Source organism: Sitophilus oryzae, unplaced genomic scaffold (genome assembly GCF_002938485.1).
Source record: "Sitophilus oryzae breed Bouriz unplaced genomic scaffold, Soryzae_2.0 scaffold_177_pilon_pilon, whole genome shotgun sequence".
NCBI lineage: Eukaryota > Metazoa > Arthropoda > Insecta > Coleoptera > Curculionidae > Sitophilus > Sitophilus oryzae.
Genome location: NW_022146479.1, coordinates 8,448,762 through 8,472,985, shown reverse-complemented (window position 1 = coordinate 8,472,985; position 24,224 = coordinate 8,448,762). Strand labels below are relative to the sequence as shown.

Sequence of the window (24,224 nt, the reverse complement as noted above, 5' to 3'; positions counted from 1 at the left end):
ATATTATAATAATCTTCGTCATATTAGGTATTTTGACCGGTCAAACGCCTACTCTTAATAATAGACGCCTATCAGTACACAGTTTTTTTTCAGACTTACGACTAAAATTAATTATGATCTTTTGTTGGCGACAAGAAAAAATTGGACCAAAATATAAATATACGCCTGTTTTTATTTGTATATTTATTAACTTAGTTGAAATACTAGAAGAGGGTAAGGTAATAGTAGACATTTTTGTTATTTCAAAATCACTTGTATGCTATACATTTTTCTTAACTACATAGTCTATGTAATTAATTTGATACACATATAAACATACAGTCGTGCTTAGGTAGATAAATATAAAAATAGACATGAAGCAAATATTTTTAAGCATCATTTATAGAGGATTTCAGTGATAAGATGTGATACTACAAGTGTGTTTTTATCTGAGGTTTTTATGGAATGTTTAATTATTTAATTTGGTGTAATTACTAAATTTGATTTATCTGGATGCTTCTATTGTTAAAAACAATAAAAAAGGACTATGACCAAAAGCAATAATAGTTTTATTTATAGCATGCCCAATGTGTATAGTAAAAAATAAATACTATTTCAAAAATAGAACTTTTCCTGTTGTGTATATAAAGGTATTATTATATAAACATTAAGAATTATGTATTTGTGTAAACTTAATTAAATTAAAGAGTTCAATATACCTTAATACAAATATATTTCTGGCCATACGCAACTGGTTTGTTTGCAATTCTACAGCCAAATATAGCAAAAACAATTTGTATTTTCGCAAACATTATTTGCTGTTATATATGGAGTTAAATAATAAGAAAAATTCGAGAGTTACATTTACTGCAAAATTATTTATTCACAAAAATCAAAACAATATTTCCATCAAAAATTAAAAAGTTTAAAGAAATTATGTATATACATAAAACAAAGCTAATAAACGAGACATCGAAATACCAAGTTACTAAAAAGAATATTTAAAATGAACGGTATGTAGACTTCTTACACTGGCCTCTATTTTAAAGATGTTTTTTGTTCATCAATAAAGTGACATACCCAGTAAAATTGAAACACTGTAATTTAGATTAACAATTTTTCCTAGATATAATTTACATTAGTTGTACGTGAAAAGGAAATTAACAGCTTTAAAAGAAATATGGATTTGGGGATGATTGTATACAATAACATTAATTTTGCTTGATTTTTATCTTAAGACGATTTAAAAAATTACTTATCAGGGATCATTTTGTCTGATATATCTAAATTTAAAATAGGAAAACTAAAACATATTAAATCTCAGTAAGTTATTTATGCTACACTTAACAAGCTATAATGTGAAAGACCTACCATTTAATATGTACAAAACCATATATGGTTCGAGAATAAACAGGAGTATACACAACGCATCAAATACTAAAACGAATATATTTATCAACTTCCCTATAAATAGTTAAAAAATAGTGACTCCATAAATTTACTAGTTTGAATTAGCATCAGTCTCCTGTTTACTCTATAAACAACTAGGGCAATACTAGACAACTGTAACTTTTTCTAATGTCAACCAATATTTTTTATACATATTCTGAAGATAGTTTTGATAAGGAATACCCTAAGGGAATACCCAATGAAACGTAAAAAATAAGAGAAAAAGATTAACTACCAAAAAGAGAAAAATAAATTACATATATTTACTTTTGATTTCTAACTTATTCTTGAATTCCAATTCCCTAGCATTGCCACTTACTTTTAAAACATAAACTGCTGTATATAAAATGAATGAAAAATGTAAAAAAATATTTTCCAAATTATATGAATGAAAAAATAGAAAAAAAATAGCATTCTAAATTAGATCGGAATCCAAAATAATATTCGGTCGTATACCATATAAAAAAAATGTTCTTAATAATATGAGAACATAATCTAGGAGCAAAAATGGATTACTTAAATAGTTAAATTATTGGTAAAAAGTTTTCTGTATAAAGATTCAAAAATTAGAAATAAAATATTCATGAAAATTAACATAAGGATATTTTTTCGGGTTCGGTATTTGTAAAATTATTTTAAATATCACTTATATATGTGTATAAACAAAATTTAAATATGTACCTAAAAATATTTCTATGGATTTACTGGAACTGGATTAATATTAAGAACAGACTAGAAATAAAAAAAAATATTTGTTGGTAATAAAATTCTTTTGTATAAATATTCCTCTCCCTGACAGCAGTTTATGAGCCATATAGGATATAAAGTACTTTACAAAATATAAACATAAATTTATCACAACTGAATAAACTAAATATGAAGATAAAAAAAAGTTCTCGAAGCTCTTCATTAAAAACAAATTACAACAACTAAAAATACTTTTAAGAAAATTTGTGGGGAATATATAAGACGTTGGTTTTTAGTCGATAAAAACGATTTCTAACCACTAGGAAGCGTCCTTTGAAGTAGACGGTTGTGTGGAATCGGGAGACCTAGGGCTGCTAGATCTGCTCTCGCACGTATCCACGCTTTCGAAGGTTGTGCTTCGCGAGCACGTGATACAGATATAATCTTCGTCCTCGTTGATATCTTCGGCAGATAATCCCACGCAAGCCATGTGGAACCATTGGTCGCAACCCCCGTCGCACTGGACCCAATCCACATTCTGCCCTGTCGGTCTTTGACAGCCGTTAGCCGCGCAGTCTTCGTCTTCGCTATCGCTGCTGTTCGAGGCAGTCGATTGACATCGACGTCCGCGACGTTTGCCTCTTTGTTTCTTCTGATTAGCGTCTTTGTTAGTGCTCTGCTGTTTCCTACCTCGTATTTTTTTCTCGCCCTCACCAGCTTTCATGGTTTTTATCGATTTCTTCGTAGAATCGATCACGTCTTCGGACAGTCGTTTTCTACCCCGTCTCTTTGGCGTTGTCTTCTGGTGCGCATCGAAATCTATAAGTACCACCTCGTTATCGGGGTCCCTGGAACCCAACATCAGTTTCCAAAGGGCGAAAGTCTCGTCTAGATACACTTCTAATAAATCTCCTTCCATCAGGAGATCTTCCAGTTGCTTCTTAATATCCGGATTAAGTCTGATGATGTAGTCTTCACCGTCGCTTTTGGGTAGGTGAAGGCTGTAGGCGTGTTCACCCATTCGGTCATCAGAGTCTCTGGAAGATTCTCTGGATGCTTCATCAGAGTCGTTTATTCCGCTATCGCAAGTTACTCCGTCTTCGTTGACCCCACTGAACGGTGTAATTTCTTGAACTCTTTGTTGCAGTTCGGGATTTTTGGAAGCCCTTTTTAATTCGGTCGATATGATTTTTTCCGTTCTCTGTCTCGCGGCAGCTTCGGTGTATTTCTGGCTTAAAGAACCCAACTTGACTTTAGCCTTTTCTAATTCAGGGTGTTGCAGAAGTTGTCTGGCACGATCTTGCCAGTTCATGGCGCGTTCAGTGAGGCATTGCAAGGCCTCGCCCTCCGGCACTCTGACGTAGAGTTTGTGCAGTGACATGAGAAGACTAAGAATAATGTCAAGACGTGGCCGTTTTGTTCTTTGACAGTTTGGGCACAGGTACTTGCAGTCTTTAAATCCTAAGCTAATACATACATTTAGAAAATTGCCTTTAAACTTTGTAGTGGCAATTTTCGGAAGTTGAGTACAAGTTGAGTGGAACCAATCTTGGCATAATTCGCACTTCATCATTACTCCAAAAAGACCCTTACCGCAAATGCAATAAGTTGTTGCTGTATCAGTTGGATCCATTGATTTTTGTTTATTGGCCAGTCTAAGTTTCCTGATCATTGACATTTCAGCTTCTTCCGCCTCTTTGAATAAATCCACAACAGTAGCAGGGTCCATTGAGTTAGTTAAAGTTATGGACTTGACATCATCATCTGGGTTTTTACCTTTCTTGTTCTTGATGGTGTTCGGTAACACAGTCCTTGGTGACAACGCTTCCATTAGAGAGCATCCCAAATTCCTTCTAAGGAATGCCCTGGCTGTTTTTTCCTTCCATCCATTAGCTGAAACTAGGTATTCGTTCATTCTCTCCACCTCAAGTAAGTGCAATGGAAGCGTGCGCCCTTTCTTGATCAATTCTTCCATGGCGCTATAATAAGGGTAGTATTCAGGTGAATTCATTTCTTCCAACTGCTTCAGCCATTCTCTGCCCTTCTTCATAGCATCATAAAGAATCCCTTCAGTGGGTAGATGACAGGAAATTTTAGACGCTTCTTTCAGAAGCTTGTCCACCTTCACCAAAACATTCGCGTCTTGCGATTTTAAAACTTTAGCCGCTTTCTCCTCCCATTCCTGACTTTGCTGTAGTATCAGTTGCAAATTCGACAATTCCTCTTCCATTTCAGTATTTGGTGGTAGTGAACAACCTTCCTGAATTAAGTTCTTTATAACATCAAGGCCCATAACTTCAGTTTTATTTCTGTAGTTTTCTAGATCCTTCATCCACTGAACTTGTTTTATTCTCGTTTGGATGTGCTTTAAGCCAGGTAGTTCAGTGCACAGCCCATTCCCATGGGATAGACAAGCTTCTAGTTCAGCCAGAGAGTTTTCTTTCAAAGACTGAGCCAGTAGTTCTGTACTTTTAGCTTCAAACTTTTGCGTTTGTTCTAATAACACTCTGATGCTTTTAGCTTCATCTAAAACACAAGCTAAACTGTCAATCTCCTCGCAAAACTGTGTTAGGTCGTCGACAGTCAGTTTGTATTTTGCTTCACTAGAATGTCTAGTTCTTGTACGCATATTATTGTGGTCCAGTAGATGTATAGCGCTCGCGCATTTTTCGGCATCTATAACTGCCCTTGTTAAATTCTGAAGTAATTCGCATTTAGGAAACTTCTTTCCATCAGCTTCATTCAAGAGTAACTTCAAATCACTTAAACTAAGAATCTTGGGAGTGTTTGGGTCTAGAGCATCTTTGACTTTTGCTACCCAGTGATCAAAAGATTCAGCTTTAAGTTTTAAAGCTTTTAGCATTACAGGGAGTTCATCTAATGTGTAGCGATACCGCAAAGTCCGATTTTTTGGAGGGCATTCGCATAAGTTCTTGTAATGTCTCAGACAAACTAGATTTGATGAACATGAGCAAGTCATGGCTGACAGAAAACATGTTGTTTTGCATATCTCACATTGTCGTTCGTCATCAGGTAGTAGTTCAAATGCCTCGCGTTCCGCATTTATAACGCCCTATTGTAAAAGAAAAGTTAATTTTTTTCATGAGTTTTGTGGCAATTAAAATAAACTTACCCAAACCAGTAATGCTTTCCTCAGTTTCTTCTCAGTATCCACCATAACCAGCATGTCTTGATATGTGGCTGCTGCTATGGTTAGATCTAATTTGTCGTTATCAAGAGCCATTTTACACACAAGTTCGTCATGGGAAAATACGCAGAATCTCCTTAAATGTGAGTAATGAAGGACACACTCTCTCCCCATTCTTAACCAATCAGCTGGTGCAAAATTAACAGCTTCAGCAAAGTTATACCTAGGAAATAAAAGATAAAATAAAGTAAATTTGTACACACTTAAGCCCCGTCTATATATAACGTTTTACCAGCAATATTATCTATTATATTTTGCTTAGAATATTTTGTTTAGTTGAAGTTGAAAGGAAAAAAAAATATTTTCATTATATATACATTACAGTTAAAGTCCGATGTCCAGTTAATGTCCACATTAACAGGTTAATGTTCGGGGTTGGTTATGTTTTTGGTTGTTTTGTTGTGTGTTATTCTCGAGATTAACCGGGTAATGTCGACATTAACCGGACATCGGGCCTTCACCGTAACATATATATTATCAAATCCTTATTATTTTTTGTAAATTTACTTATATTTTTTTCAGCAATTTGTTGTGAGTTTTTTTTTGTATAAAACCGAATGATCCTGTCAGTTCTCTAGACGGTATTCCGTCATAATTCAGTTCAAGTAAAACAGTCCGTTTTCTCGTCTAGACACCATGTTTTACTTTATACGTTTTCACTGATAGGTAAAATGTAATGTGTAAAGGGGGCTTTAAATAACACATCATACCCTTGGTTAAAGCCAGCATGGTAGGCTCTAGGAAACGTAACGACAAATTCCCCAGCATGCTGGTCTGTTCTAAAAACTGGAACACCAGCATTCATAAGGATATTTGGATTCATGATAGTAACTAATTGGTGAAGTAAATCAGGCTGTGAGTGAAATAATTCCGGAGCAGCAGATTTCATTGTTTCCTCAAAGGTTTCCGCTTTGCTTCCTGGAACTCCATACCATGTTTTGGCTTCTCCCCAGTGTAGGTAATTTATTGAGTATGACCAGTGGTCTTCATTGTGCCAGCAGAACGTAGCAAAACACATTCCAACATACATCCAAGGAACCTAGTTGTATAAATAGTTTGAATCATTTTTATACGTCATTATTTTTAAATAAAAATTACCTTCATTCCAGAAATATCTGCATTAATATATCCCAACACTGATCCCTCTAATACTGGCAAGTTATTTAAATTCCAACTGGATTCTGCATATTCTTTATCACCTTGGAACAAGTTTGCTGATGATTTTGTGGGAAATCCTGAACCATGATCCATTGTGTGTAAATCAGCTCCGTATTCCACTGTTACATCTTCATCAATTGATGAAACTATTCTCCAAAATTCTCTTTCTACTGTACTTGTTGAAACCATCTGAGAAAATATACAAATTAGCATGCACTATTATTTATATGGCTTAATATAATACTTACATGCACAGGCATATTGAAATAATCACTTTTAAACTGATCTGCCATTTCTCCAAATTGTTGTAACGTGTATTCTCTCTGTGCTTGTTCAAAGCCAAATGCCTCAGTGGGTTTTGATACTTCTTCAGCTACACATTTTGGGCATCTCCAGTCACCTTTTGGTATTTCTGATAGGGGAGGCATCAAGCAAAAAGTGTGGTAACTGTCATCACAACCGTCACAAAGCAACATGTATTCCTCAGCATCCCCTCTATTACAATTATGACATATATATTTTGCTAACTAAAATATATAATTGTTGAAAAATCATGTTGGAATAAGTTAAGAAAAATAATTACAGGATCAAAGTCGTATTTAATATTTTTTGATCTTGGCTTAGCTTCTTTTTTATCATCATATCCAGCCATTTTTGGGCCAGCTCCATAAAACTGTAATCTTTTCAATTCTTTATTTTTATCGTCATTGTCAGCGTCCTCAGATTTTTCTTCCTTAATCTTAAGCTCTATCTAAAATATATAGAAAAAAAATAACATATAGGAAGGTATTTTTAATTTTTTTATTTTCCTACTTCAGTCTTATCCTTGTCATTAGTTTCAAATCTTTTGGAACGTCTGGCATTTTTATCTGAAGGTGGTTTCACTGCCATTCTATTAACAATACCATGAGGTTTATAGTCTTTATCTGTTTTTTCAACACCATCGTCAGGGTCCTCAATTTTCTAAAAAAGGTTATGAAATGTACATAAAGAGCTATTATTTCTATAAATTAAATTACTTACTATACTAACAGTTTTCCCTTCCTTAAAGACATCATAAGGAAATAGCAGTCTCTCATAATGTTGTTTTAAAATAGTGCCCACATTTTTTCCAATCTGATATCCCATGCGTATAGATACTTTAGACCATTTCCTTTGTTTTGTGACTTCTTCGAATCCGCCTTCTAGCTGTACAACTCTATGCAATGTATATAAGTCTAAAACTCTTCTCTCAACCATAGGGATTTTGAGGGAAGAGCCCTGTAATTCCCAAAATTTAGCTATTTGATCTAGGAAATTAAGCTTTACCCGAGTTTTTGCCTAAAATAATATATAACATTCTTAGTAATTAGATAGAAATTGTAATAGTGATGAGAGCATACCTCTAATTCATTTAATCTTTGAATTCTAGGAGTAAATCTTAATTTATCCACATCTACAGCAAATGGAGGTTGCCATCTCTAAAATATAAAAATTGTAATTATCAATCCAAAAATTTGTAAGTTTTCATTTAACATATGCATTATGTTGCAACACAATAATATATTAAGAAAGTAATTTAAAAAAATTATAAAGCCATATTGTTAGTTAATATGGCTGTTCATATTCTGTATTATTTTTCACAAAATTTTTATTAAGACACATTACTAATTGCAATATAAAACAAATATGTCTGCTTCTAAGCTGGAAATGAATTATACAATTTCTAAAAGCCATGTTAAATGTCAATTTATATATTTATATGTTATGGATGATATCTTCCTAAGAGTTTATGTTTTATAAGGTACTGAAATAAACTTACCCCAGGTGGTTTAATTTTACATATTCCTGTATTTTCTGCAATAGGTCTAATTTTAGCAATGTAAGCTAATGGATCTAAGAATTCCTGATCAGTTGGGAAAAACACTGGGGCTTCTGGGGGCACCTTAAATTGAAAAGCTTCCTCCTTACATTGATTGTAATGTTCATTGCATTTAATGGGCGAATTCTTTGAACTTCCAGGATTGCTTTTATTCAAATTGTTAGTTCCATTTAACTGTTTCTCTTTGGTCGTCATTTTGAAAAAATTTACATTATGAAATGCGCCGTCAATCACTTCTTATGTTGTTATTTGACTAGGATAGGCACTTCCATTTTCGTTTTCATTTCAAAAAATATATATTTTAGGGAAATCTACACTGATATTTATCGTGTCACATTCCTAGTAACTTTCGCGAGAACTCGACTAACTTAACAAAGTCCGCTGTATGGAAAATATACACCAAAGACCGAAAAACACAGTATTTCTTCCAAAATATGTCGGGGCTATATAGTTTATCGTTAATATGCAATGAAAAGTCGGATTCTAAAACTTAATCACTATTTTTTGACACACTACCAATAATTTGAAGCAAAAAAGTAAACGGAGTCCACCATCTACATACATATCTACCCCCACTACCAAATCGATCGCTCGATTAGTAACACAGAGACTAGGCTTGATTTCAACTCTTTTATGTAAACATCAACCCTTTATATCACTATTAGATTTTAGAATAAACTCTAAATAAATTTAACAGAAAGAAATGCAACACGCTCACTACTTTGTGTTATTAAATACCCCTAAATTTTTATTTTATAGGTTAGTCCCTCATACCTCTAACAAAAGGCAGAGGCAATTTTGCCTTGTTGCCACCATTGAAAAATCCTGGTTTTTAAGGAATTTCTTGTTATTCTTGGCATCATACTTGGTGGCAGCATACCCACATGTACTTTTACCAAATAAAATAAAATAAAAGTTCCCCAAGAATAAAAGTGATGGCATTTATATATATATATATATATATATATATATATATATATATATATATATATATATATATATATATATATATATATATATATATATATATATATATATATATATATATATATATATGTAAATATGCCTAATTAAAGGATTATTTTTGCTAAATACCCTTTGGTCCATTTTCGGAGTATTCTTTTACTCTCATTTTAAACTTTATTTGCTTTAGCAAAAAAATTCCTCTACTATAAATATTATCTTCACCACTTGGCAACACTTAACAGTAAAAAAGGTACGTGATCTACAGTTTACCAATAAAAAAGTGGTCATGGATTGATGTTAATTGACTGAAGTACTGATCTGGGCTACTTTAACTACGTTACATTTTTTACCTAAATTCTAATTATTATAGGTTAGAAGGCTCTTATCAATCTCAAGGAGATTCTGTGCATATTCTGTGTGCGAAATCCTTAAAAAGTCAGAATTCGTTGTTTCCATACAACGAGTAACTTCTATTAAATATGTACTTGAACATTAGTGTCATAAACTTAGTCTCCACTTTTTACGACAGAATATTAAACAGTATTTTGTGTTGATAATTGATATTGAAAATATAAACAAGCCTCCCTAATCAATTTAAATTTCCCGCAAATACTCCCATGCGCCATGCATATATTTTGAACTAGAATTTACAGATATGTTGCCACGTCGAACTGTATTATTTTAAAAGTTATGATTTCGATGACATTAATTGGAATATGTCAAAATGATTTTCATCCAATGACTAAAAATTTTCATCCATATCTGGCTGTCACCTGTCACGTACTGTCAAATTTCCTGTCAATGTCAACAAGTTGAATTAAAAAATACTAATATTTTTTTGTTAAATTATAGGTACTTTTAAAATACCACAAATTAAATGTATATAGAGGAATTTTGAATGGTTCAAGACAGTATTTGGTAATGAGTTTGATGCGGTGCAGCTTTTCATAATGTCCAAAAACAAATTAAATCTTACACTACCCCCTGGTTCAATTGACCAAACCCCCAATTTAACGCCCACTTCTGGCTATCAGGAATCATGCGCCCCGTAAGTACCATTCTAATTAAAATGTTATTTTTCTTTACTCAGATACTTCATTATGTTTTTTATGCAAATGGAATAGGCTTGTTTTTTAGTGCTTCTGAAAACAAGTCATTTGCAATCTAAAATATGTTATTTTAATAAAGATTTAGTGAATCAGGGATGTTTAAAATAATAATTGTTAATTTTAAGCCCACCAAATGTAGTAAAGAATGACATCGATCATTTAACTGCCCGTTTAGAAGAACTAGATATGGACGATACACAAAGAAGAAGAATAGAAGTATTTTTATGTCAGAAAGAAAAAATTGGCGGTGATTTATCAGATGACGATTTTGAAAAACTTGGTGAATTAGGTTCTGGAAATGGCGGTGTTGTTACCAAAGTGCGACATAAATCCAGTGGGCTTATAATGGCAAGAAAACTAATACATTTAGAAGTGAAGCCTGCCATAAAGAAGCAAATAATTCGAGAACTGAAAGTTCTGCACGAATGTAATTTTGCACACATTGTTGGTTTTTATGGGGCTTTCTACAGCGATGGTGAAATCAGTATTTGTATGGAATATATGGACGCCGGTTCTCTAGACTTGATACTGAAGAAAGCAGGCAGAATACCTGAAAATATTTTAGGGAAAATTACGTCTGCTGTACTTAAGGGGTTGAGCTACTTAAGAGACAAACATGCCATAATGCATAGGGATGTTAAACCAAGTAATATTCTTGTTAATAGCAGTGGCGAAATAAAAATCTGTGATTTTGGTGTATCAGGTCAACTAATTGACTCGATGGCCAATTCATTCGTTGGAACAAGGAGTTATATGTCTGTATGTATATAATATTAGGAATGTCATGTTAGGCAAAAGTAATTATTATTTTTTTTTTATTTAAGCCTGAAAGATTGCAGGGGACACATTATTCTGTTCAAAGTGATATTTGGTCTTTGGGGCTTTCATTAGTAGAAATGGCTATTGGAATGTATCCAATTCCACCACCTGATGCAAAAACTCTTGCTGCGATATTTGGTTCTAGTAAAGATAGTGATTCTCCTGATGGGTCCAGAACACCAAGACCTATGGCCATTTTTGAACTTCTTGATTATATAGTTAATGAGCCACCACCAAAATTACCTTCAGGAATATTTTCAGATGATTTTAAGGATTTTGTTGACAGATGTTTGAGAAAAAATCCAGATGAAAGAGCAGATTTAAAAACCTTAATTGTACGTATTTTATATATCTGTTTTGATGTCACAATATACATATGTCAATTTTTTTGCAGAATCATAAATGGATAAAAAACTGGGAGACTGAAGATGTGAATGTAGCAGAATGGATATGTGAAACTATGGAAATTAAACCACCAAACAGAACTTAATTTTGAGCTTTTATCGTTAGCTAGTTGTTACAAGAAAATATATTTTTTCCAATAAAAATGTAGGTTTTTGTAGACTTACTAAATAGACTTTTTTATATTTTGTGCTGTGAATATTATGCACATTATAATCAAGTACAAAGTTTTTTTTTTAGTTCATAATTAAAACTAACGAACGAAAATAGTGAATCAAACAACAATTTAATAATAATATTATATTGTATTCAAATCCAGTGATAATGATTTAACACCGTAATAGTCTTTTATATTCTTAGATATAGTGTAAATCTGTATTAAATAAATTTAGTTTATTATTATATGCTAGAGGTATTCCACTTAGCAGAAGATTACTTTGAATTACATTCTCTATTTTTCCATTTTGAACTTAACACATTATCAAAGTAAACTTTTGCTATATAAAAATGCTTTTGCTGAGAATTATTGTGATTTTTTATTTATATTTTTTTAGAAAATTTTTAATCAATAATTATTGTGGGGCTTATTGTAATTAAAGCCGTTATGTATTATTTTTAGAATAACGAATTTTAAGAATTAATTTTAACTTATATATTTGATTTATTTCTAATTCGATATAGGTATTCAACATTTTGTTTTGAACCTCTTTTTATATGTACATTATTTAAAATTGCTTTTGCAATTTAAACCATATCATAGACAAGTGCTTGCAGACGTCATAATTTTATACATTGTGAGTCAGTTAAATAATAATATACGACATCAATAAAATAATAGTGTTGCTGTGTATCAATTAAGATACACAGCATTTTTGTGATATAGGTCTTCAATTTTAATTCTATATAAATTAGGCATTGATGTATTCAAAAACTAATAAAGTTCTTTATTCAATTTACTCGATTTTTTTTGCTACCTAAAAAGTAATATGCAATATGCAGTGTTGATATAATTTTCAAATTGGGAATTAAATTTAAAATTTAAATAACTAGTGATTTTTTATTTCAAGGTTGGTACTTGGCCGCGGGCGCCATCTGTATGTGTCATTGATTTATGTCACTTGTCACTTTTCAAATTTAACTCGATCTTTTCTTTTTGGAGTTTCACTTAGGTATGTTTATTGCCGAATAATCTTTAAAAATATTATTAAATCAAAGTCATCTTATTTCACTAAACGATTTTTTAAAGTTATTATTAATTTTAACAACTTATCCGGTGTGTATTTTCGTTACAATTATCGAAAGTTTTTCGAAAATCAAACCCAAAGTTTAAAGTGTAGCGTTATTTAGTGTTATTATTTTTGTTTCAGGTTTTAAACATGGGTCGATACGCTCGTGAACCTGAAAATGCCACCAAAACCTGCAAAGCTCGTGGCTCAAATTTGAGGGTACATTTTAAGGTGAGTTTAAAAATAATTTTGTTATGTTTTTATACATAAGTTACTCTAACCTGCAGGGCATATATATATATATACTTGTTATTTCTGCAAAAGTTGAACATTTTTAACAACATAGACATACAATTATTAAATTTACCAATATACCTTTACATTCTGTATTCTGTTTGCATTAGGAAATTCTTATACCTAGTTCATACATTCGTTTCTTTTATAAAATTGGTGTACTTGTGTGGTGCTTTTCTTATAACATCTCTCTTAATTTACTATTTTTACACTAAACATTGATGGTACAATTATAGTTATAAATATTATTTCAGAACACATGTGAAACTGCAAATGCAATTAGGAAAATGCCACTGAAAAGGGCATTAGCTTATCTGAAAAATGTTGTTGCAATGAAGGAGTGTATTCCCTTTAGGAGGTTTAATGGAGGTGTGGGAAGGTGTGCCCAAGCAAAACAGTTTGGTACAACACAGGGAAGATGGCCAAAGAAGTCTGCAGAATTCTTGCTGCAACTGTTGAGAAATGCTGAAAGCAATGCTGATTACAGTGGCTTGGATGTAGATAGATTGGTTGTAGATCACATTCAGGTAAGTGCATTGATATAAATCAAATTTATTTTAATGAGCAATGTATATTTAGAATGTGTTGCTAAATATTACAGAAGGTAGCTCGCTTTACTTATATAAATACAATTTATTTTGGTTTGGTTTGGTAATGCAGCATGTGTAAAGCTTTTTAATTATTTTATTGTGCATTAGAAAGTAGATTGTTTTACTTATATTAGATGGAGAGATGTCTATAAACCCATTGTATGGGTGTATATGTTACAGTTAAAATCAGATATCCGGTTAGTGTTGACATTAGCAGGTTAATGTTTGGGTCTGGTTTTGTTTTTGGTTGTTTTGTTTTGTGTTATTCTCGAGATTAACCGAGTAATGTTGGCATTAACTGGATATCGGACCTTAACCGTAACATATATGTATTGTAGGTAAACTTGTGAGTGTATTTTTCAATATAATATACAGATTTTGAGGTATTTATAATTATTACCTTTATGTGAGTGTTTGAAAAAATAGTATTTGATTACATTAAATTTTGAATTAAGCATTTTTTCAAGTAAATGTTGTGACTGTTTCTTTAAAATTTGCCAGTTTTTGTCTACAAAATAGCACTGAACTATAAAAAGTGGTTTAAGCTGATTTTAAGCATTTATTGTTTCTGTATATTTTGTATAAATGAAGAATGCAAGTGTTCCATTAGTATTCAGATATTTTAATGTTATATTTAAAAACCATGTACCCGAAAGTCATTAAATTTTGAAGAAATAGTTTTAAAAGAAAAATTCTATAGCCAGCAAGATACATGTTTTTGTAATCAATATTTTATGAAGAATATTTTCAAAATTAGTGACTATATGAAGATTTCCGAAGAGAATTTGATACCAAATTAGTGCATGGTTGTTTGTTATTGTATATTGTAGAAGGTATTTTTATTACATGTTTATAATATTTTTTTCTGTTTTTTCCCTTGAAATATGAAAATTTGTGCTGTGTAATATATTTTTTTGGTACATTTTTATGCTTCATTTAAAGAAAGGAAGGTTTAAAATTTATTATGATTGCTGTTTTAGGTGAATAGGGCAGCTTGTTTAAGGCGCCGTACCTACAGAGCTCACGGTAGAATTAACCCTTACATGTCTTCACCATGCCATATTGAGCTCTGGCTTACAGAAAGTGAATCTAATCCTGCATCTCCATCGAAAAAGAGTAGTAAAGAAGCAGGAGATAAAACGAAGAGGGCTAAAACAGCTGCTGTTGCGGCTCACTAATTTATGTTGACATTCTAAAAATCTGCATCTTCCAAAGAGATGTAAAGAACCAGAAGATAAAACACGAGGGCTAAAATAACTGCATTTTGCAGTACACTAATTTATGTTGACATGATAAATATAAAACTTTATACACATATCGTTGTTTTATTTTTATATAAATATGTATATGTATTTACTCTTTTTAAAAAAATTTTAATTCTCAGAACACAGAACTAAGGAATTTAATTTAATTTTAATTCTAGGGTCCTATATACGATATATTATTTAAGATTACAGAAATCTGTAAGAAATTTTACTGTTTTAGGTGAAATTTAATTTGTTTTGAATATAGATGGCGCGAGGGGTAAAGAAAAAATATTTCAAATTATGGATAAAGTTTATTAAAAAAGGTTTTTTCAAAAGGAGTTAATTTAAATTTTAATTGTTATAATCTATTTTTTTATATGAAATTACAGTTCATAAAAGGGTATAATGAATTACAAAAATATACAATTTGAATTGTTATATTTGGGTTACAATGTTTAATATAAACATTGTACTACGTACATGAAAATACATATACTGTGTTGAAAGACATAATTATATAAACAAAATATTTTTCTTTAAATCATAATGTTTAGAATTTTGTGATTAAATCTATATGCTTTACTTTCCAACTATTTTATAAAAGACGAATGATAACAATAGTAATTTAACAGTCGTAAAAAAAATAAATAACAGATCTTTTCATACCTTATAATAGTAACGTGTTGAGCGGTTTAAATGTATTTGGTACGTTTTTTAATGAAGTAACTGCCACACTGTGCCATTTTTTTCTTGTGAACTTTCCTATGTTTGGCCAAGTGATCGGATCGCGCAAATGCTTTTTCGCACAGCTCACATTTGTACGGCTTTATTCCAGAATGGGACCTCTTGTGTCTGGCCAGCTCGTCTGACCTGGAGAACCTCCATGTGCAGTTCTGCCAGTTACAAACGAATGGTTTCTCACCCGAATGTCTTCTGAGGTGCGCCTTGAGATGGGACGATTTCGCGTAGATTTTCTCACAATTTACTATGGGACAAGTGAAATATTTCTCTTCCTCCGGCTTAGTTTTTTGAGTGTAGTCGTGGTCCTTTTTTCTGAAAGCCTGGTTGTCGTTTTTAACGTTGCCTTTTGTACCTGAGATATGTGCATGATTGTTTTCATAGAGTAAGTTCCTTCTGCGCCTGTTTTTTTCGTCGTTCATGTGCGGAAACATGCTGATGATGTCCGAGTTTTCATATTCGTTGTATGTCCCGTCCATGATGAAACTATAATCCAGAGAAGTGCTGCTGAATAATTCATTTACCTTCTCTGACAAGGGCAAAATCAAATCGCACGAATTTTCTAAAGCAGAGTCCAGAGTGTCTGTGTCCAAGTTCAAATTATCACCAAGAATGGACATCTGATGGTTTTCCAAGCACGATTCCTCAAAGAAACTTTGCAGTTCCAGAACGCTGTCATTTTCGTTGTAGGCGTTCTTCTCGTTGTTATCCAACAGGCTTTTTATGATGCTATCCAGAAATTTGTCGTCTCCGTTTATGGCACTGTAATCCTTGCTGGAAGTGTCGCATTTGTATGATTCTGCGTAAGGATCTTCGGAAGATTCGTCTTCGAAGGGTAAAAAGTCCAGTAATGAGCTCAGTTCCAGAGGGTTGTCTTCGCAGATCTCTTCAGATATGTCGTTCGAAGGCATATTACTTCACTAAAATAAAAAAAATGTTAGGGATAAATAATCTGTATATGAATATTAAAAATAATATAGATTCAAAATATTACCGATGTTATTTAACAAGCCACGATATATACGGGTACAATGAAGACATTTAAACCGGCTTGACACTACTGGTGTGACGGATCTATATCAATCTCTAAATTGAATTAAATTACGCTACATTGAAACATCACGAAGTGAATACCTAGCTTTAAATAATAAATTTTGTTGTTTGTCAGTGGGATATTTCTGTTCTGTTATTTGTTTGGTATTGTATATAGCATTTCCAATTAAAATTTGGTTTTTGCCTTTGAAGGGAAATTGATATTTACTATTTCGGCTCATCAAATGTGTATCTCTTTTAATTATTGTGTTGCGCTGATTTCCCGGTAGGACACGATTGACCCGTTGAATTTAAACTGAATTGATTCTTAAATAATATAAACATCTTAAATAATCAATAATTTATTCGAAAATAATAAATGTAATTTTTGAATTTTAAAAATAATTCTCCAGATAAAAATTTAAAAGCTCGTTGGCTGAAATAATTAAAAAATAAATATACAAAGACTTGCCTGTAAACTCCGATGAATTTTGAGGTGAAACAAGGGACTATCCAGATAATTCGTGGTCCACTGTCGCAAGCGAAGCGTGGAATCTAACAAACGACTGTTTTTAACGTGATTTGGTCAATGACTGCCACAGAAATGTCGATTATCCATTTATAACATAACACATGCCGTACGAATCCCTTGGGCTTTTTGAAAAACTTGTTAAAATTTAATTTTATTAGTTCGTGTCAAGTATTGCCTAGCACTAGTTTGCGTCTGGGATTGGTTTCATCCCTGGAGTATTGGCGTGTTTTGTTATTAGAGAGGAATTCGTATTACAGCGGTACCAAACATAATATATTCTCTAAACTTCCGTTTTTTGAAAAAATATTTATTTGGCCTTTTCCGGAGCTCGTTAAGTATCCCCAAGAATTTAATATTAATAACCAGTATTTTTTAGTTTTTATTTGATTTGAATAAAAGTACCAAACACAACTAAGCTACAATGAACGTGAATAACGAATTTTAACTGCAACGTTTTTTATTCTGAAATTTTTAGATATGTTAGGGTTTTCTGTTTTAGCTGTAGGTTGAGGATGTGTAGAGATAGTTTGTCACATTACTGATAAGCCCACAGTCAGACTACATGCGAGTCTGCTGATAACAACTTAATTGGTTAATTCCTATTAGTAATTCAATCTGTTTTCGACGTATTTCTGACGCTCTTTTTTTTCGGTTCATACGAATATGAGTTGTTTATTTTTATGTAGAATTTTATTGTTATTTTGTAACTAATTACTTGTTTATTATTTTCAATTTAAAGAATATTATTATACAGGATGCTTCTTTCCTATTAACTTAAGTAAAATATATGATTAAGAAAAATCTGAAAGTTTATGATGGTATACAGGGGTGCAGCAGAAATCTATTTTTTCAAATTTCAATTTATGTTATTTATTTATATTTTACTAAAAAAAATATAATTATAAGAAACCTGACAAATTTTCACAATGCAGAAAACCCTGGGAAAAAGATCCATGCAGTTATTTATTATTAATATCGTTTCTACAGGGTGAGTCTTAAATAAGTGCAAATATTTTTAGGGGTATATAATATATTTCGACCCCAGAAATAGGATTATGAGGTTATTTTTGCGATTTTTTTTTAAATTTGAAATTTTTTGATTTTTTTTTAATTTTTTTGTTAAAAAACATAATTTCTATTTAGGTATATTTCAACATAGTTTACAAGAAGAAGGGAAATAACTCATCGGTTATTTTAGACTTATTTGAAAAAACCGTAAAGAGAAAATATGTTTCTGTTATCGAGATTTACCAGCCCTGAAAATATTTGCACTTATTTAAGACTTACCCTGTATAATATAACAATATAAATTGTATTGTTTTTTTTATATTATACCATAATAATAGTAAATATGAAGCTATACCCTGTATAAAATGAGTTTTAAATTATCAAGTTCTCTCTCTCTCTTTATATCTACTAATAACTCAAAACAATTGATTTTCATTGTAAAATATACAAGAATTTACATGATTAAATCTAAGAGATAAGAGATAATTTGTTATGAAAATATTGATTACTAATTTCCTACGAGGAAAAATTTCAGTTCAGTTTTTATATATTTTAACAAATATTTCAGTTGCTTACTACACTACAGATGGAATGAAAATGAAATGTAGGTTTTCTCGCATGTGTAATAGTTCAGTTCAGTTTTTATATATTTTAACAAATATTTCAGTTGCTTACTACACTACAGATGGAATGAAAATGAAATGTAGGTTTTCTCGCATGTGTAATAGTTCTGTGATATAGTTGATTATTCATGGTCCAGGCAACTCATTTGTTAAAACTCGTTCACCTGTGGCAGACATGGTCTCTTTTGTCATCCCCCTAATTATTCCGTTATTTCCTAAAGTTTACTGACATTTTTCACTGAAAAATATTCTATTTTTAGTGCATAGTGGCTAGAGTGTAGATCGTATGTGACCAGAATCTCCTAAACTAAAAAGTAAATATTTTATAATTATTAATTATATTATTTCTCGAATTTCTAACACGTATTTAGCAAATAATAATTATTAAAATATCAGCTTCCTGTAGTCTAGGCCAATGATGTATTGTAAATTTGTTCAACTAAAACGTTAGGTCATCTTGATATAAATCAAATTTCCGAATTTTTGTGGCAATTATATGATTAAAACTTCCTAAGGTCAACCTTTTAAAACAATATAATAGTGGTACTGGTAGATTTAGTTCGATTTTGTTCTTTTAGTTGTTCAGGATGATGAGGCCATTGTTTTGTTTCTGGTGTATTAGTAGCTTTATGTTTAGAGTATGTGTATCTCAGGATTATAGCTTCATAGCGGACATACCAATAGAAAACTATGACCCTGCTGAACGTCAAGAGAACGATATGGATTTGGAATTGCTTCCTAGAAGAGAAACTCGTTCCTATCCCTTGAACTCTGATCCTAAGGACTCATTTTTTAGGTACCTAATTTAATATATCACCCTTTATTAGGTTTAAATGAACTATCTTTTTAGATCAATGAGGTCCTTCACTGAAGGAGAAGATATTCCTAGGCCAGCCTTCCCATCTGTGCTGGCTTTAAACAACAACAGGAAAAAACGAAACACTGAAGAATCAAAGGTTACCGAACAAGGCAAGGTACTGAGCGGAATTGTTAACGATCTAGGTAAACCTTTAGAAATCCTTCCCTTGGATGCCAAAAATTTAACAGAGCCACAAAGTAGAGATGGTAATGATCAAATAGGTGAAAACACTCAAATGTCCATAAATGATTTCATAAGGTTTAGAAGATCGGCTGTTGAGCAAAAGGGCAACAATAAAGAAAAGTAAGGTTTTCTTTATAAAATACAATAAAACATTCATTTTAATAACTTTAATTTTAAAACAACAGCTCACCCAAGGAAGTTCCCGTATCTGAAAAACTTATGGACAGAAATAGTGATCAAGATACTCTTCGAAAATCTAGAGAAATAACTAACGAACAGTGGGTTAAGCAAGTTTACCCTGTTCGTAGACCCGATGAGTTTGCTTTTGATGATAACTTACCTTCTTCCAGTGAAAATTTCAGAGTTCCCCGTGTGAATTTTGTTACTCAGAAATTGTCAGATAGTGGACTTGCTTCTACAGATGTGCGGTCTTCTGGGAGGCAAGCTAGAGCAAGGAACTTAGATAGAGATATTGCAAGGGATTATCCTAAAGATCTTTTAAGAGATGAGAGTTATTATGATAGAAGACCTCGATATTATGAGAGAAACAGATTCTATAGGTAAAGTATTTCTTTCTGTTCATTGAAGTCTAAGAGTACTTATATAGTATTTCATTTTTATTTTTAATCATGTATCATCATAATTAGTATTTTCTTATATCAAAAAAGAACGTTTAGTCTTTATATAGGTTTTTGCGTAATTCATATGAGATGACATGTAAATTGCAAAAGTGTGACATTGTCATTAGTCCTCGGCTTGTAATAAGCATTGTATAGTAATTTATTTTTATTTCTAAATAACGGAAATAATGATATGCTACATTATTATTTGAAATCATGTCACTCAGTTCATTATACCTTAAATTAATTATTTTTTTATGCTTTATATTTGTTTTAATAATAATTAGAAAATGTTTCCTTAATTATACGTAGTATTATCTATATTATTAATCACTCAGGACAAAACCATTTACATTTTCTAGTAAAGAGTAACTGAGAGTTTAGTATTTTGTTTTGTCTCACTTTAACAGACTTTAACTTAGCACTAGTTAGTACGGTACAACGTATCTTATAAATAAAAAATAATCATATTTTTAGGGATGATTTATATAGGTACGACCCGCGCGATTCCAGATACGCGTACGATCCAAGATACGACAACTATTACAGCCCCGCACCCTATACACAGCCTCAGAAGCCTCAGAAGCGTATCATATATTACGCAACCCTTCCCGAACTTCCCCGAAATCTGCCGAACGTTGAATTAAGGAACAGATACAGATACGACAGGGATATGTACGACGACAGATACTTAAACGATCCGTACAGAGGTAGGAAAGGTTACCCCAAGTCCAGATACGACGAAGAGGGTAAGATCCCGTACCCTGTCAAAGTATCAACCGATGTCAATGTGAGGGAAGTAAAGAAGAATCCAGAAAGAAGGATTTATTCGGAAGTCGATAGGCCCAGATATGCATATAATACGCCACCCTATCGGGCCGCTGATGGCTAGATGGATGGAGAAAGTTTCTAGATTGTTAGACCATAGAAAAGCTTACTTTTATCTTACTTTTATATCTAAAACATTTTATTATGTTTGAAATATACCCCGTGGTCGAATGAAAATTTCGTCATAGGAGGCTGGCGTTTCTGATAGTAAAGTGACATCTGTTGTCATTTTTAAAGTATTGAATAGTAAGACCTCTGTATATAATGTGAAGACTTTTTATTGGACCATACGGTATTTATTTAGATTTAATTTTTCTCCGGTGAATTTTTTTCATGATTGTATTTTATCTTCTATAATATACATATTATAAATGTTACTTTATATGTACCATTTTATTGTACAACAGAAATGTCAAGATATATTTCACCTTTAGTTACTTAGATTAAGCTTATTAAATTTATGAATAAAAATATATATTTTAAGTAGATCTCTAATTTTTAATTTTAATTCTTCTTTTTGGGATATCAAAATAATCGAACTGAATTGTTTTGGTGAAATTATCTATTTATTTACTGTTCTCTTTCTTTTGTTAATATGTTTTTAGACATTATTGTTGATACCATTTTTTAGAAATTTTAGTAAAATAGATTGGACTTACTGTGAGAATATTTAGTGGTTTTATTTTCCTGCTGGACATTTTTCGTTAGTTTTGATTTCTTACAATAATAAAATGTTGAAAATAGAGTAGGTATTAAAAATAAAATAGTTATTTTCGATTTTATTAGACCTGACGTCTTATATAATTCATGTTATCAGAAATCCAGAATGCCAATTTATAAGAAGCCCGCATAAACAAATAATGTACATATATTAAAATATTTTTTGCTGATATTAAACCAAATTTTAGACCAAACAATAATTATCATAAACAAGAAAAAGTCGCCCTACTGTTGCCTATCTTTTTGTTTTTACTATCTCTTTATTGATTCTCTTCATTAATGCCAAAATTGTTGATCGATGGCCAAAAGCATAATTTATTCTTGGCATAACAGAATAAGGATCACACATATAGTCCAATTGACCTGATATAGTTCAATGATTAAAGAGTACACTTCAAAGATTATCAAGGAAAGTTTTAATGAACTTTGGAGTTAACTCTTTAATCTATGGTCAGACTAGGTACTACTTTCCACTACTAGGCGCCATTTGAGGGATTTAATTCTGTAGATTATGTCTATTTCCCAACTCTTCTATCTTTATTCACTCTATCTGTTATTCCAAGTTTAGGTCGCTCCAAGTGGTTACATCAACTCCGCTACGCCAGTCCCAAGCCTGGGGTCCCATTTCACTATGGGATAGGAGGAGGGGGAGGAGTAACAACCTCGTTAAAAAACCAGGGTTCATCTGGCCCGGATAATAGCACCCTGTCAGGGCTCCTGTATAGGATACAGACGAACTTGCTGTAAATGTTGGACTCGTCAAAGTAAGTGTAAGAAAAATGAAACTGGAATCAGAAATTAACCTTTCCTAGAAATCAGAGGTAGTCTCAGATCTCAGATGTCTCAAATGTCTCAGAATGTCTCAGAACATTCGACGAAGTTATTGTTAGGGAGGTTAGTCTAAAATTTATTTTTTTATTCTTCATATCTTAATATTTTTTTTTTCAGGAAATTTTTATGCTGCTTCGGCTACACTTTTTAAATAGGACTACAAAAGGTTCAAAATCCAAGGAATCAGAAGTTTTACAGCACTGGCGCTTTAATACGAATATTTTGAGGATAATACTCATCAGAATTGAAGCTCAAATCGATTGAATCAGACTGACTGAACATTTTTAAATACGATGGAAAGGCAAAGACAATAATTCGGTATGTTACCTGGGTTTACTGTCTCATCCAGTCTATCCTCCTGAGGTCCCTTTCTGTTAGTCCAAGCCTTGGTAACTTATGAATTCATGATTCAACGTCCAGGTGTCACAGTCGTACAAAAAGGAGAAGCCCGACTAGAAAAGTCTGGACAAGACATAGAGCTGAAATCATAGTTGGAAATGTAAGTAAATTATTTTTTGAACATTAGTTTGTGATGTATAAAGTTATGCTACTCCTCCTGTATATTTGATTTAAATTATTTTGTAATACTACAGGAATGGAGTGCTATCAAATTATGGTCAGAAGTTTATAAATGGCAGGGACAATTAAATTTAGTAATAAGGTAGTAAACAGATAATGTTGTAAACACATTGCATTAAGTTTTTTTTTATTTCTTCTAGTTGTGGTGTCGCTGTAAGGAACTCTAGGGCAAGGGAACGAGGATCTTCTAGAATTAAGGTAGGATTTTGCACATTTTATTACAATTTTTTGTGATTTTTTAGGCATATCTTTCGATCAATAAAAATTACCAATTTTTGTCTATATCGCGAATTATATACTACTTAGAATATGTCGAAAAAAATAGGTAGGCTATTTAGGTAGGAAATTCTATTATGTATATTTTACACAAAATATATATGGTAGGGTTATGTAGATTTTTTTGTAGGATAGGTTATCATTGGATAGGTATTATAAGGGTATTATATACGGTATCCCAGAAATAAGTGCAAGTATTTTAACTGGTAGTATATTTCGGCCTCAGAAACACGCCAATGAGGTATTTGTTGCGAAAAATTTTTTTGAAAATTTGGAATTTTTTGAAAAAAAATTTAGAAAATTTTTTAGTTTTAAGTTTAAAAACATTTTTTTTTTCAAAAAGGTTTATTTCTTGATAATATGGCAACATAGGCAGTAGATTAAATTTACATCAAAATTT

The 24,224-nt window shown here is 31.8% G+C and overlaps 5 protein-coding genes across 9 annotated transcripts; 3 read left to right on the top strand and 2 right to left on the bottom strand.

Annotated features, from left to right (window-relative positions):
• Positions 1–837: 837 nt before the first annotated feature.
• On the bottom strand, positions 838–9,101 carry LOC115882551 (lysine-specific demethylase lid). Its single transcript, XM_030900707.1, has 10 exons — positions 8,283–9,101; positions 7,864–7,941; positions 7,505–7,801; positions 7,295–7,444; positions 7,065–7,232; positions 6,730–7,008; positions 6,422–6,670; positions 6,034–6,362; positions 5,249–5,486; positions 838–5,188 (listed from the first exon to the last, which is right to left on the bottom strand). Exons 1-10 carry the CDS (start codon positions 8,535–8,537, stop codon positions 2,435–2,437), a joined length of 4,797 nt encoding a protein of 1,598 aa, XP_030756567.1. The 5' UTR covers positions 8,538–9,101; the 3' UTR covers positions 838–2,434.
• A 975-nt stretch (positions 9,102–10,076) lies between these two features.
• On the top strand, positions 10,077–12,397 carry LOC115882547 (dual specificity mitogen-activated protein kinase kinase dSOR1). Its single transcript, XM_030900702.1, has 4 exons — positions 10,077–10,356; positions 10,543–11,176; positions 11,242–11,571; positions 11,631–12,397. The coding sequence occupies exons 1-4, from the start codon at positions 10,259–10,261 to the stop codon at positions 11,724–11,726; spliced, it is 1,158 nt and encodes a 385-aa protein (XP_030756562.1). The 5' UTR covers positions 10,077–10,258; the 3' UTR covers positions 11,727–12,397.
• Positions 12,398–12,718: 321 nt separating this feature from the next.
• Positions 12,719–15,063, top strand: LOC115882549 (60S ribosomal protein L17). 2 transcript variants are annotated; one of them, XM_030900705.1, is made up of 4 exons: positions 12,719–12,807; positions 13,006–13,095; positions 13,413–13,685; positions 14,729–15,063. In XM_030900705.1, exons 2-4 carry the CDS (start codon positions 13,015–13,017, stop codon positions 14,924–14,926), a joined length of 552 nt encoding a protein of 183 aa, XP_030756565.1. In that variant the 5' UTR covers positions 12,719–12,807; positions 13,006–13,014; the 3' UTR covers positions 14,927–15,063. The 2 variants fall into 2 exon arrangements, with proteins under 2 accessions (XP_030756565.1, XP_030756566.1); XM_030900706.1 differs by having other exon boundaries at positions 12,789–12,911.
• A 267-nt stretch (positions 15,064–15,330) lies between these two features.
• LOC115882548 (Krueppel-like factor 6) lies at positions 15,331–17,815 on the bottom strand. Of its 2 annotated transcripts, none has more exons than XM_030900703.1 (2): positions 17,238–17,815; positions 15,331–16,653 (listed from the first exon to the last, which is right to left on the bottom strand). In XM_030900703.1, the coding sequence occupies exon 2, from the start codon at positions 16,642–16,644 to the stop codon at positions 15,688–15,690; it is 957 nt and encodes a 318-aa protein (XP_030756563.1). In that variant the 5' UTR covers positions 16,645–16,653; positions 17,238–17,815; the 3' UTR covers positions 15,331–15,687. The 2 variants fall into 2 exon arrangements, with proteins under 2 accessions (XP_030756563.1, XP_030756564.1); XM_030900704.1 differs by lacking the exon at positions 17,238–17,815 and adding an exon at positions 16,728–17,011.
• A 1,036-nt stretch (positions 17,816–18,851) lies between these two features.
• On the top strand, positions 18,852–22,046 carry LOC115882546. 3 transcript variants are annotated; one of them, XM_030900701.1, is made up of 5 exons: positions 18,852–18,909; positions 19,507–19,724; positions 19,779–20,090; positions 20,156–20,530; positions 21,068–22,046. In XM_030900701.1, exons 2-5 carry the CDS (start codon positions 19,516–19,518, stop codon positions 21,480–21,482), a joined length of 1,311 nt encoding a protein of 436 aa, XP_030756561.1. In that variant the 5' UTR covers positions 18,852–18,909; positions 19,507–19,515; the 3' UTR covers positions 21,483–22,046. The 3 variants fall into 3 exon arrangements, with proteins under 3 accessions (XP_030756561.1, XP_030756560.1, XP_030756559.1); XM_030900700.1 differs by lacking the exon at positions 18,852–18,909 and adding an exon at positions 18,948–19,008; XM_030900699.1 differs by lacking the exon at positions 18,852–18,909 and adding an exon at positions 18,961–19,242 and having other exon boundaries at positions 21,068–22,045.
• The last annotated feature ends 2,178 nt before the right edge of the window (positions 22,047–24,224 follow it).